We start from the raw sequence: 14811 nt of genomic DNA, 5'->3' as shown, positions 1-14811 counted from the left end.
TGTCTGTTGGTCTTTATGCTAATTTCTCTGACAGTCAGGGTGCTGACCTTTCCCTTGAACTAGTGAATGTAATTAAAGTAGACTGTTGACCCCTTAAAAGTTGCTTTCCTTTTAGAAAAGTGGATCTAAGCACATGTGCTAGCAGGCTGTCCTGGGTGTGCCAGGGTGCTTGCTGTTTATGGCTCAGGGATGTAGGGTGGGGGAGGAATGATAGAAGGGAGGGCAAATGGGAGGAAGGGGTAATCAGAAGCAAACACTTTTGAGGAGGGCAGGGTAAAAGGAGAGAACAGAATAAATGGGGGGGCAGGATAGAATGGAGGGAAATATAGTCTTTCACAACATGACTGTTATGAAGTGTTTTGCTTGACTACACATGTATAACCTATATTGAATTGCTTGCTTTCTCAATGAGGGTGAGTGGAGAAGGAGGAAGGGAGAGAATGTGGAGCTCAAAGTTTTAAAAACAAATGTTAAAAATTTGTTTTACATGCAACTGGGAAATAAGATATACAGGCAATGGGGTAGAGAAATCTATCTTGCCCTACAGGAAAATAGAATAGAAGGGGATAAGAGAAAGGTGGAACAGCATTGATAGAAGGGAGGAGTAATCAGAATGGGGTGGGGAAAAGTGAGAGATGGGGAGAAATTGGAACTCAGAGTCTTGTGGAAGTGAATGTTGAAAACTAAAAATAAATTAATAGGAATAATACTAAAGGAAAAAATAAAGAGGGAGAAAAAGCAATTTAGAAAAACCAACCAAAACACCAAGTGCTTGGTACATAGTAGGTGCTTAATAATTGCTTGGTTGTTTTTTTTTTAAAGCAATCGGGGTTAAGTAACTTGCTCAAGGTTACACGGCCAGTTATTTCTGGGTGTGATGCTGAGTATCTGAGCCCGGGATTCAATCTCCAGGTCATCCCGACACTGGAGCCGGTGCTCTTTACTGGCTGAGCCACCTGGCCACCCCTAAGCAATTGGGGTTAAGTAACTTGCTCAAGTTTACACGGCTAGGTGTTTCTGGGTGGGTGCTAAGTGTCTGAGCCAGGGATTCGATCTCCAGGTCATCCCGACACTGGAGCTGGTGCTCTTACTCGCTGAGCCACCTGGTTGCCCCTAATAATTGCTTGTTAATGGAATGATCCCATGTATCTGACAGCATGTGCACTGTTCCATACTTGTAGTGCCCCATTTCTGTAAAGAAGGCAGAGAGGTACATTTTCTCAACCTCTTTTTGAGGTCAAATTAATTTATTCTAATTACATGTTAGTTTTTTTCTATTTATACTGTTGTAGGCATTATATATCTATTTTTTATTGTGTTTACTCTGCATCGGTTCATAAAAATCCTTTGTATTTTGAGCTTCTTATGGCACAGTAACATTCTTTCATCCATGTACCACAATTTGGTTAGCCATTCCCCAAGTTGATGGGCATCTCCTTTGTTTCCAGTTTTGTATTGCTATGAATATTTTGGTGTATATAGAACCTCTTATAGACACTTGCATTTGGCCTCCTTCAAGTATATAGGTGTCACAGTGGATAGAGTGCTGAACCTGGAGTCAGGAGGACCTGATTTCAGATTCTTCCCCAAACATTTCTTAGTTGTGTAACCTTGGGCAAGTCACTTGATCTCTGACTGCCTCACTTCCCCATGTGCAAAATGGGGATAATAACATTTACCTCCCAAGGTTGTTGTGAGGATAAAATAAGATAATATTTATAAAGCACTTTGCAAACCTTAAAACATCTAGTTAGGTTGTTATTATTTTTAGCCTACCAATGGGACTTTAGGGTGGCAGCTGTGCCTCACTTTTTCCCATACTCTTGAGAGGATTTGGAGTAGATTGATTTAACCTGGACAGTCATTGAGCCATGAGCTCTCATCAGACATCAAAGGGAAAATACTGTTCTGGAGCTCAGGTTTAAACAACCTCCAGAATCCCTTCTTTCCTCTGATCTTCCTTGTAAGATTCATCCCTAAGCAAGCATAGCAAAACCTTTACAGGTTGTAAAGAGTGTATTCAAAGTAGTTCTCTCCTGGCTGGATTAAGCATAGATGAAAGACCCCAAATTCAGTGGAAAGGCAGAGAAACCACTGTTAGCACCACACAAGTAACTTCTGAAGGAGTGCTAGACCAGTGCCTCTTCCCATTGTCTTGATACCAAATGACTTTTTGGGTGTCCCTTTTTAATTGATTAGAGCTTAGCTGTGTTGAAAGGAAACAAGAGGAGAAAGGGTAGTGCAATATTTAGGAGTCTCACCTCAATGTTGCCCTTGGAGTTCATGCTGTGTAAATGTCTTATGGGTGAAGTTTCTTTTGAAATGCAATTTCTAGGATTTTAAAAAAAAATTAATGAACAAAAATTGACTTTCTCTCTTCACGCTACCCCACTGAAAAGAAAAAGAAAGGCCTTGTAAAAAAAATTTGCATAGCCAAGCAAAACAAATTCCCACATTGACTGTGTCCAAAAATGTATGTCCCCATTCTGCATCCTGAAACTCTCACCTTTCTGTCAAGAGGTAGGTAACTTAATTCATTATCAGTCCTCTGGCATCACTGTTGGTCATTATTCTAAGTCTTTCAGCACTGTCAGTTTCTAGACCTTGAGTAAAATGCATGCCGGGCCAAGAAAACAGCATAACTAACACTTTTTTTTTTTTTTTGCTCCAACCAGACTAAATTGGCAAAAAGCTACCTGCCTATTACTCAGGGCAAGTTATGGAAGTTAGTGTGGTATGGTTGAAAGTACACTGATGTGACCAAAAGGACTTAGGGAACAACACATTGTTATCCACATTGGGTAACAACAGCAACAACAAATAGGTAGTATTTGTATAGTGCTTAAAAGTATGCCAAGCACTTTCATATTATCTTATTTGGTCTTTCTGCCCCTGTGAGGTAGGTACTATTACTATTACTAACTCCATTTTACAGATAAGGAAACTGAGGCAGAATGATTAAATGAATTGCTGAGTCACAGAGCTAGTAAGTGTTTGAGGCAGGATTTGAATTCTGGTTTTGCTGATTTTAAGTCCAGCAATCTTTCCATTGTACCATCAAGCCACTTACCGTCTCTGGGCCTCAGTTTCCTCATCTGTAAAATGAGAGAATTGGACCTCTGAGATCCCTTTTAGATCTAGATCTGTGTTCCTACTTGTTGAAATGTTGAAGAATATAATTTTATAGATACTGTCAGCCCAGGTGAGCATAAGGATCATTTTACTTTTGGATGGCTAGAAGGAACATCTGTTGATGTTTAGAGCAATGCCCAATGATTAAATAAATATCTCCCTATGCTAGGGACTTAGAATCATTACAGCTCAGATCAACTCTCTGGTTTTTAAGAATAGAGCATTTTTCTCTTACTGTACCACCAGATGCACATGTTATGCTCTTCCCCAAATGCCATCATAAGGTTGATTTTTGAAAGGCTGTATCTATACCTGTCTCATGAAAAGAGTTTATATGTAAGGCAGGGCCACTGGTGGTTCCATAAATTGGGTTGAATTCTGTGTTTACATGCTACCCCTGAACTTTGTCTCTTAGACCACTTGGTAAGATGAGGTTATTGTTGATGGTGTAGGATGGATATTCCTTCACTGGTTCCTGTAATTCAGTGACCTGGGAATACCTCATGTGATGAATTAACTAACCATGGAAAAGCCTAATATCTTTTTTTAAAAATAAGTTTTATTAATACCTTTTTTTTTCACAAAACCTGCATTTCCCACTGTATTCCTACCCCTCCAAGTAAGCCATTGTAATATAATGCCAAAAGAAAGGCAACTTCCCAAGGTTCAGAATACCAGCATAGGTGCTCTCTATTTTATTCAGTGACAAACCAAGAACAGAGAAGATCAAAACATGACATCATTCAAAATACAGCATTTACTAAGTGTGATTAAATAATCTCCAAGGACTACCCCACCCCAGGACCTTCCAATCATTCAATCAATTACAAAGTCCCTGTTCTAAATACTTCTCCACCCCTAGGCTATACCTTAATTAAGTCCACCACAAAGCCCCTCTTCTCAAATGGAGATTAGTTTCCAAACATAAGGTCAAAAGTTCCCCACCCCTGGATCACAATTGAATCTACCCCAGAGTTACATCAAGTTTAAACACAGCACTCAATACCCAAATGGAGGTCTTTTCTTCATCTTGACAGGAGGCAAGTTCTCAGCAATCTTAGTTCCTGGGGAGACAAGGCTTAGCAAGGCCACAAGATACATTGCCAGTCCCTTCATTAATTCATCCTCTGTCTGTAGAACAGTCCTAGAACCCCTGAAAACATTAGCAAAACCCTCTCCCAGGATTTCTATAAACATACAACCAGAAAATCCTTCTTCAGGGCTTCCGAACCAACAGAAAGGTTCCCAGACCCCTGCAACAACAGCACTGTCCCTCACCAGTGGACAGTATTCACTCTGTCTGCAGGACAGTCTCAGGGCTTCTTAGCGAACAGCCAGGTTCCAGGACTTCTTCAACAAAAGGACTGTCTTTCACCAGTGGACAAATCTGGCAAAACAATATCAAAACAGACAGACAAAGTACCAGCAAAACAGCCATGTCTCCTCAGTCCTTGGCAGCTCAGGGGGCAGGTCTCAAAAGTCCAGGGCAATTCAAAGAGGCCACCAGCAATTCTCTTAGTCTCTCTCTCTCTCCACGAGGTGCTGCTTCCAAAAAAATCTTCCGCCTCTCTCTTGTCTCTCCAAATCTACGTCACCAGCTCCTCCCAGTTCAGGACTTTCTTTTCACATCAAAAAGTCCATCCCACAGGTGGGATTAACAAGCTCTGGGTTTTAACACAATCAGTTTGAAAACCAAGCCAATACAGGGGAATCTTTAATTGCCATTACTATCACAGCCATCCTTTTTAATAAAGAAATTTTTAAAAACAACACTAAGAGAGAAAAGCAATCCACAGAAGTAAAGTCTTTTGTATACTGTATTCCATATCTGTGGTCCTCCACCTCTGCAAAAATGTAGAGGAAGATATTTTCACATTTCTTCTATTGGGTTCAGCTTGGTGATTATATATAATTTCTTGACACAGAGTGCTATAAAGTTGTCATATTTTGCTTACATTGTTCTGCTATTCTCATTTCTCTTACTGTATTCTGTATCAGTTAATATGTCTTTCCATGGAACATCATAATTACTGTAATTCTGTTACAAGTAGCTCTGTTCTTTCTGTTTTATGGGTCTTATTCAGGTTCTAATGGCAACTGAAAAGTTCTATGAGAGATTCATTGAATTGAAAGGGTCACCCCCAGCATCCAGGCTGGTTTTGGTTGAGCTCTATCAAGGTCTTTACCCTTTGATTCTCTTGTCCTCTCTCTATACACCATTCCTTTTGAAACAACATTCTTGTGCTTTCAGAAACCTATTGTCAAAACCACTGAGACTAAAGTTAGATACAGAGGCACATTTCAGACTTTGTAAATGAAGACTTGGGGGGAAGGTAAAATAGGCCAAATAAGCTCTTAGAAGCCCTGGTGATTCTTTGGAATCTCTTTGCAAAGATCTATGTGTGTTTCCATGTGAGATCTACTTCTGCTTGACTAAAGCAAGATGGAGAAAGGAATAATTCACAGAGATGCATTTCAGATCTTCCAAGGATAATCAGCAGCTCTTCCCTAGACTTTCTGAAGCTGCCTCTTGAGAAGACATGTATTCCAGCCAGGGATGGGTAGGTAGTTAAGAAAAATGTAAGAAGGAACCTGGTCTGTACCACTGAAGCAGATACATTGTAAGCTTTGGAGAGGAGGCGCAAAGAGGCTTTCTTTACCAAATGGGGGCTTGTTCTTTTTTTTTTTTTTTGCTTTTTTGGAGAGAAGGAAGGACAATTGGGGTTGTGACTTGCCCAAGGTCACAAGGCTGGTAAGTGTTAAGTGTCTGAGGCCAGATTTGAACTCAGGTCCTCCTGATTCCATGGCTGGTGCTCTATTCATTGCACCACCTAGCCACTCCCTTGCTTGTTCTTTTGATTGAGTCTACCATGATGATTTTTCCAGTTGTATAGTCCAGAGGTCTGGGGGTTACAAGATGTTCAGAGCTGTACCATCCTGGTCCAGCTTCGTGGCCTTACTTAAGTTTTGGCATCCCATGTACTTGGGGAGAGGAGACTGGGGCTGAGTTTCTGGTGATTGATACACTATCGAGGACATGTACATGTGTCATTGAGAAGCATCATGGGAAGTTGTCATGCCCACTTATTCTTGGGTCTGAATTTCAATCCAAGGACTTTGAAATGGAGTATGTTGCTGATCATAGGTCAGCAGTCTGTCTGTCTGAAAGAACAAACAAACCCAGCAACTTACAGATAGACTTTAAGGAACTCTTCAAGGCAGAAATTCTTAACCTTTTTTGTGTTATGACACAGACTCCCTTTGGCAGTCTGGAGAAACCTATTGATCTCATCTTAGAAGAATATTTTTAAGTAACTGAAGGAAATGCTAAATTTCAGTTGGATGTTAGTAAAAAAAAGAGTGTGTGTGTGGGTGTGTAATTTTTCCTGTCCAACTTCATGGATTCTCTGAAGTCTATTCATGTATCCCTCAGGAGTTCTTAGGAGTTCTCAGATCCCTAGCTCTAACGGCAATGGGCTGAAACTCTCAAATCCCTCTGTTTTGGTTAGAGTACAGTACTAATGGAACCAAAGTCATGGGTTTGTTTCCTTAGTATGGATCATCTTGCTCCACCTTGTTCCAAAGCCATAACTAAGAATTTTTTGCATTGAGGATGAATACTACCCCTACCTCTTCCCCACCCTGCCTCCCATGTAAGTGAGGGTATGGGGAGCACATGCTCACATTTGCCATGCCTTCACTTGATATGATGAAGCAGCAGGGGTGGAGCATCTATCCCAGCTTTCTCTTTCTCACTGCCTATCTGAACTAATTATTCTTGCTAAATGGGCACTAAGCTCTGTTGTTTCATTAGTACTGAAGGACTTACAATGCTGAAAGAACACTCTAAATATGGGATCCTGGGGAAAAGTCCTGGTTTCCCTCTCCTAGAATATATTTCTGTCCTGTCCTGCAACCACAGACTATAACCCCCCAACCAGACAAATGTCTTATAAATTAATCACAATGATGCCTGGGCAAGAAAGTATGGACATGCCAATGAGATACTTCACTGGGAGATCAACAAATGCCACATGATGGATTCATACATAATGAATAGCAGGGTACACAGAAAATAGGATGTAAGTGGGTTTTCTTTGTTTCTGTGCCTGAGAAAGGCAAAATTAAACTTGTTTGAAAAGGATAATGAGGATGAAAAATGGTTAATTTTTAAAAGTGATACTTGGGAGTTATGTTCCTGAACATTAGAGATCCACAATTTTTTTTTCTTGGTTATAATAAGGGAATTGGGGGACCTCTCTCATATCTCAGAATCCTTGGAACCTCCTTATAATCCTCTCACTCCCCAAAGTAGACTGAGCAAATTCTATTGAAGCCACAGTTGCTATCCTCTCCCCAATTCCAAAAGTATAAAACAAAGTAGGCAACCATCATAGAATATCAACATGAGATCACATTAATAAGAATAAATGAGAAAGCATTTATTAAGCACTCGTTACATGCCAAACATTGTGCTAAGTCCTGGGGATACAAATACAAAAGCAAAAGCAGTCCCTGTTTACAAAGGAACTTGCAATCTAATGGGGGAGACAACACAGGGCAGTGGTAGCTAGGGAGGGGACACTTAGGTAGAAATTTACCAGGATGGGGATTGGGACCACAGGCTAGTAGATTGATACAGTCCATTCATAAACAATGTTAGAGTTGGTTTGATCATGGTCCACAGTTCCAGAATTGGGGGAAGAGTAATGAAAAGGTGTATCTGTAGTGGCAAGGTAATTGGTGTGACTGTGAAGCAGATTTCCAGTGAGTAGGGAATGGAGTGAAGAATAGAGGCTGGGGATTTCCTGACATGGTAGTCTGTAGAGGCAGTGACCAGTCAGAAGAAAAGACCAAATAGTGGAATTTCTTCCCAGCATGATTTTTTTATATGATTGTCAAAGTAATGAGCCTGGATCCTCACAATAGCCCTTGTGAAGTAGGTAGGGTTATTGTTGTTATGGGGGCATGAGAGAACTAGATAAATATGTCCTGGGTATATAACCACTTCTCCAACTACCTACTATAGAATCAAGGTGCTGGTTTTAGTAGATACTTACTCTTCTACATCTATTGACCACCTTACTTCTGAAGGCTTCTAGGGTAGGTGGGAGGCTGTTGATTTTGGCTCTACCTAATGAAGATTTAGTCATTAACAATTGGTTATTTAGGGCTAAATCTTATAGGGTATCACCTACTTTGGAAAGGCAATGTTGGTGACTGGATTTTATAGCTGGGGTTAGGTAGAGTTGGTAGGCCTTCCTTATGATAAAGGAATCCTTTATCCTGAATCGCCTTCTCAATTCTTCTCTACAGGCTGTTTCACAGACAGCAAATGTGGAGAATGATGAGACAGCATTATGCCTGCCTCTGGATTGAAAAGCAGTAATTGCATGTACAGTTATAATTTTTCTGAGACATACTGGGTCCTTTTTATTCTCTCTTTCTCCCCCTCCTATGGCCCAGCTCAGTTATACTGAAATGTAGGCGAATTTCTCACTAGACTAAATTGCCCTTCAGTTGGCCCCATCTTTGGAAAGCTATAACCCCCAAATAATGCTAGATTTATATAATTAAATTTCTTCAATGTTCAATCAGCCACATTGATTGAATTAGACATTTTCCCCTTTGCCTTCCTCCCCTTGCTTCCCTCTCACCCTCTCCCCACAAATTGCATCTCAAGATGAAATCTTTTTAAATTTTTAAAAAGGAGGCCCATTCAGCTATCAGTTTGATTTATGAGCCCTTGAAGGACGAAATTTGCTGTGGCTTACAAGCACATCCAAAGCCTCCTTGAGGATCCAGAAGAATTCAGTGGTGCTTCTCTCCTGGGAAATGAGATATTTTTCAGGGACACTTTCTGGAAAAAGTTGCACCTTCTGCTCTCTCCACCAGTTGTAGTAGCCGTGAGATTGTACAAGTGATCTTGGGAAAGCTGAGTTGAGAGAATTAAGCCTTTGAATTCTCATAGTCTTCATACCATCAGTTGTATTTAAGGCTTCCAAGACTGGGGGTGAACAGATTGGAGGGGTAAAGGGGGGGTGATGGAAGAGAACTTTGAGAAGCCAAGGACCTTGGAAAAAGTCCACCAATTTAAAGCACAGCTGTCTCCCCTTAGGACAGCTCTCATCTGTGCTACACTGTGCTTAGGCTGTGAACCCACTGATGGCCCTTCCAGACACAGGATGTTATCTGCTGAGTGAAAAAGGAAACTGTTTCTCCTTTTTGCTATTAGAATCAGAGGGGTGATTTGGTGGTCACCTGGGCAGGATCTATTTGTTTATGTATTTTTAAGCCTCTGAGGTCAGTGCTTCTGCTAAGAAAGTGTTGGAAACAGTTTGGAAAACTGGTCTATGATTTTCTTTTTCCTTTATGAAAAAATACCTTTACATTTATTAGTATAGCAGGTATGTATTAGGTGCCTAGTGTGTGCTAAGCCTTGTGCCAGAGGGAACAAGGATTTAAGTGCCTACTGTGTGCCCAGGACAGTGCTAATTATTTTACAAAAGTATCTTATTTGATCCTTACAACAACCCTGGGAAGCAGGTGCTATTGTTATCTCCACTTTACAGCTGAAGAAATTGAGGCAGATGGAGGTTAAGTGACTTGCCCAGGGTTGAGCAGCTAGTAAGTGTTTCAGGTGGGATTTGAACTTGATTTGATGCCTCTTGCTTTCTCCACCTAGCTCTCAGACAAAACAAAAGAAGAAAACCAAGAGTTCCTGACCTCAGAAGCTTACATTCTAGGGGAAACAACATGTATGAAAAGAAGTCCATACAAAATATATACAGTGTAATTTGGGGAAGGGAAGCACTACCGTGTTTCCCCGATAATAAGACCTATCCCGAAAATAAGCCCTCCCCTTACTGTGTAAGATTCCTCTAAAATAAGCCCTCCCCCGAAAATAAGCCCTATTGAGATTGCTACTGTAGTGAAGGTGATCCCCTGCGCTACACACTACATTACGGTACCCTCTGTATGCACTGTCTCCCCCGCCTCCCCCGGGTGAAACGCACGCTGTGCTCCGAGCTGCATCCAATCAGAGCTGCAGCAGTGAGCGCGTCATCCTGTTCTTCCCCAGTGATTTGCTTGCTGGTACATTTTTTTGTTCACATTTACCTGTTTATTAAAATTGCTGTCAATGTTCATTAAAATAAGCCCTCTCCTGAAAATAAGCCCTCTGGTGTTTTTCTGTCCAAAAAAATTAATAAGACAGTGTCTTATTATCGGGGAAACACGGTAATAGCTTGAGGAGGGGGATTTTCAGGAGAAGCCTTCTGTATCAGGTGGCATTAGAGCTGAACCTTGAAAGAAGCTAAAGATTCTAAGATTGCAGGTGAAGATCAAGTGCTTTCCAGGCATGAGAGACAGCCTATGCAAAAGTATGGAGACAGAGGATGAAATGCTTTGTATGAGGGACAGCAGTGATGCCAGTTTGGAATCCTGAAGAGTGTGTGAAAGGAAGTAGTATGTCATAAGATTGAAAAGGGAATCTAGATCTAGGAAATAAAAGGTTTGAAATGCCAAAGAAATAACTTGGTATGTTATCCTAGGTTGACAGTAGAGAGGTTGACAATAGAGAGCCATTGAAGTTTCTTAAGAAAGACAATGACATGGTCAAGTAGGTTAGAAATATATCATTTTGGTAGCTATGTAGAGCATGAATTGAGGACTGGGGGTAGGGAAACCAAGACCAAGTTCTATTTTGGTATGCCATCAAGGAAGTTTGCCATTAGGTGCATTTCAGGAAGAAGCTCTATCTGTAGTACTTGATCCTTTCAATTTTTCCCATTTAGTTTGGTAAATCACTTAAGGTATGGAGGGCCTTAGTTTTCTTATCTATAAAATGGGGGAACAAACTGTGTCTACCTATCTCTTTCTTAGGGCTGATATGTCAAATAAAAGAATGGATGTGGAAGCACCATGTAGAATTTGGGTGTGTGGCAGTCATTGCTGAGGGAAGACATGATAGCCAACTTTGAATATTTGAGATAGGCCTTGTTCTGTTTGGTCTCAGAAGGCAGAACCAGTAGCAATGGGTGGAAATTGTAAAGAGGCAAAGGTATGCTTGGGATCATGAAAAACTCCCCAGCAGGTAGATAATTAAAAGTGAAATGGGATGGCTCAGAAGGTAAGAGGCTTGCCTCTCAGTGGAGGAGGTGTTCAAGTAGAGGTTGAATGATTGCTTGTCTGGGTACATTATAGTGGGGATTTCTTTTTGTAATTTTCAAAATTTTTCCCCAGTTACATGTAAAGACAATTTTAAACATTAATTATAAAAAAAAACTTACTCTTTCCCTCACCTCCCCCTTCCCTGAGACAGTAAGCAATTTGGTATAGGTTATACTTGTTCAATCATGCAAAACATATTACCACATTAATCATGTTGGGAAGGAAGACAGAGACCCAAAGAGGGGAAAGAAAACACTAGAAAAATACCGAAAGTGAAAAATAGTATGCTTCTATCTGCATTCAGTTCTTTCTCTAGAGGTTGATAGCTTTTTCATCATGCGTCCTTTGGAATTGTCTTAGATCATTGTATTGATGAGAATGGCTAAGTCATTCACAGTTGATCATCGTACAATATTGCTGTTACTATGCAGAATTTTTCCTGGTTCTGCTCACTTCACTTTGTATCAGTTCATATAAATCTTTCCAGGTTTTTCTGAAATCTGCCTGCTCATCATTTCTTATAGCACAGTAATATTACATTACAATCATATGTCACAACTTGTTCAGCCATTCCCCAGTAGATGGGCACCCCTCAATTTCTAATACTTTTCTCCTTACAAAAAAAAGCTGCTATAAATATTTTTGTACAAATAGGTCCTTTTCCCTTTTCTTTGATCTCTGTGGGATACAGACCTAGTAGTGGTCTCTCAAAGTGCTGGGTCAAAGGGTATGCATGGTCTTATAGCCCTTTGGGTATAGTTCCAATTTGCCTTCCATAATGATTGGATCAATTCACAAATCCACCAATAGTGCATTAATGTCCCAATTTCCCTACATCCTCTCGAACATTTATTATTTTTTTTCTATCATATTAGTATAACAGCAAGCACCCTAGCATACCCAGGATGGCTGCTAACACAGGTTCTTTGATCTTTGTTTCTAAAGGAAAGCAACTCAAAAAGGGTTAACAATCTTACTTTAATCAAACACACACGCATACACACATATGTGCATGCATATATACACATACACATGTACATATATGCATATACACATGTGTGTACATATATGCATATATATCATTCACTTAGTTCAAGGGAAAAAAGTCAGCACCCTGAACTTCAGAAAATATAAACAGAAATTACAAGCAGGCAAAAAATGCAGACAGAGAAAATAACACAATTCAACAGACCAACAGACAGGGCTTCTAACTGTCTGACCATTACATATATACATAGTTAGTTACCAAAGAGAGAGAAGCACCAACATCTGGATTTTCAAAGCCGGGGGGCTCAACAGCTACCCAGAGTCTCATCTGTCAAAATCATAGAACTCTTCCCATAAATGAGCCCCAAAACAAAATATCTCCTCAGAGTATATATATAGCCTTCTCTAGGGTCAGAGAACACCACAACCTTCATTACGTCCTGCCTAATTACATAGTCACAAAAGGTATATGCTTTCTTGAAAAACAAGCTTCCCCTAAGCAAGCTTCTCTTATTGGACAACAAGTGAGGCCCACTAAGGGTCAGGGAAGATCTTCAAATTCCCTAGGCCTATTAAGGGGCAGGGAAGGTCTTCAAATTCCCTTACCATTACAATTAGTTAAGGAGATTTCCTTTTGATTGTGTTTTAGACTAAATGGCCACCACTGTCCAAAATTCTGTGATTTTCTGATGCCTCTTAGAGCTCTTAAGAGAATCCTATGAGAGAGTGGGTAGTACAATAGAAAGAGTTCAGTTTTGGGAGTTTGAAACCAGAGTTTGAATCCTAGTTCTGTCTTTTACTAACTGTGTGACCTTAGGCAAATCATGTAACCCCTCAAATCCTCAGTTCATATCTAGACTGAATAAGATGTCCCTACCAACTCTAAATAAGTGATCCATCTTAACAATGTAAGACATGATTACAATGTCTCTTCTTCCAGGATAAATATAGTATTGTTGTAGTTCCATGGATTTTTTTGGTTCTAAAAATGTTTCTGAGATTGCTGACTTACTCACTTTCTGGAAGCACCATGGCTACCATTTTTAATTCCTTACCATCTTCTTTCTCCATAGAATGAAGTGGAACTGGGAGAGCTGCTGCTGTCATTGAATTATCTCCCAAGTGCTGGAAGATTGAATGTTGATGTGATAAGAGCCAAGCAGCTTCTTCAGACAGACATGAGTCAAGGCTCAGGTAAAAATTAAGTCTGTTGACAAAGGGCAGAGCTTTCCTCAGGTAAAGGGAGCACCTGGGGGCTATAGGTCCAATTCTCCCTGGTTGGTCAAGAAGGGCTTTTCAAAAGACCCTGGGGAGATTGGCAGGTCAGGGAAATGAACTCCAGAAACTTTGTTTTGTTTAATCTTTGCATCTGGCAAAGAGCTCTGTGGACAAGAAGTGTTTACAAAATGTTGGATAGTAGAGGAAATTTTTTTTCAGACTTCTCTCACTTAGAAACTAGTGAATACTATCTTGGTGACCCAATTGGAGACCTATGATTAGAAATATTCTGAGATCACATTTGACAAATGCTATCAGTTTACGAAGAAAAGAAAAAATATATTTATTAAGCACCTGTTATATGTCAGGCACTGTGCTAAGTGATTTACAAATATTATCTCATTTGATACAACAATCCTGGGAGGTTGTATCACCAAGGCAATATTCACAGCACTGATGGTGACTATGAATATGCCAGCGTAGTTCTGAATTACAAAATATAACAGACTCTCCATATACAAGACAGAAGCAAAACACCAGAAAGTCAGATCCCAATACCAGAAAACCAAATTCATCATAGCAACAAAGAAATCTATACACAATAACACTGCAGAGAGCAACACCATCCCAAAGCCTTCCCACAAACACTCATAAGCCTAGGAGTCTCCTTGCCTGCATCCTCACTCCTCAATCTGTTCTAATTGTTCTGACTCCTAGCTTCCTCTGGGCTCTGCTCCACCCATTCAGCAAACTCCTCCTACCACAGGCTCCATGTGATTACATTCGGCTTATTAAAGCGCAGGGAAGATCTTCAAATCCCTTTAGACCTATTAAGGGGTAGGGAAGATCTTCAAATTCCCATTACCATTACAGAGGTAGGTTCTATAACCACCCCATTTTACAATTTAGGAAACTTAGGCAGACAAAGGTTAAGTGACTTATCCAGGGTCACAGATGCAGGATTTGGACTCAAGTCTCACTGACTCCAGGTCCAGTGCTCCAACCCCTATCTATACCCATATGATTTTGAAGGTTCAACTTCTTGTAAAAAAAAAATTTTGTTACATTTTAAGTTCCAAATTTTTCCCTCCTTCCTCTGCACTGGAGAAATTCACCATTTGACATATATGTGTGTGTGTATATATATATGTGTATATATATATATATATATATATATATATTGTGTGTAGGCATGTAGTGCGTATGTAAAACCATACTATGCATACTTCTATCCTCTTTGGCTTTAAAATCCTTCATAACCTAACTCTGTCCTACCTTTTCCAGTCTCTTCTTCTCCTTCTC

The 14811-nt window shown here is 40.2% G+C and overlaps 1 protein-coding gene across 2 annotated transcripts in view; it reads left to right on the top strand.

The window, feature by feature from the left end:
- SYT17 (synaptotagmin 17) overlaps positions 1 to 14811 on the top strand; it is a 91783-nt gene that overhangs the window by 33686 nt on the left and 43286 nt on the right. For both annotated transcript variants that reach the window (XM_069096031.1, XM_069096030.1), the window contains one exon: positions 13365 to 13485. In XM_069096031.1, the coding sequence (XP_068952132.1) occupies positions 13365 to 13485 (121 nt within the window). The remainder of the gene's footprint in view (positions 1 to 13364; positions 13486 to 14811) is intronic.

The sequence above is a fragment of the Petaurus breviceps genome, unplaced genomic scaffold, assembly GCF_028583685.1.
Source record: "Petaurus breviceps papuanus isolate PSGF00001 unplaced genomic scaffold, PetGlider_PUasm1.0 229, whole genome shotgun sequence".
NCBI classification, from domain to species: Eukaryota; Metazoa; Chordata; class Mammalia; order Diprotodontia; family Petauridae; genus Petaurus; species Petaurus breviceps.
The sequence above is the reverse complement of the archived record's forward strand: the minus strand, read 5'-3'. Positions and strand labels throughout refer to the sequence as shown.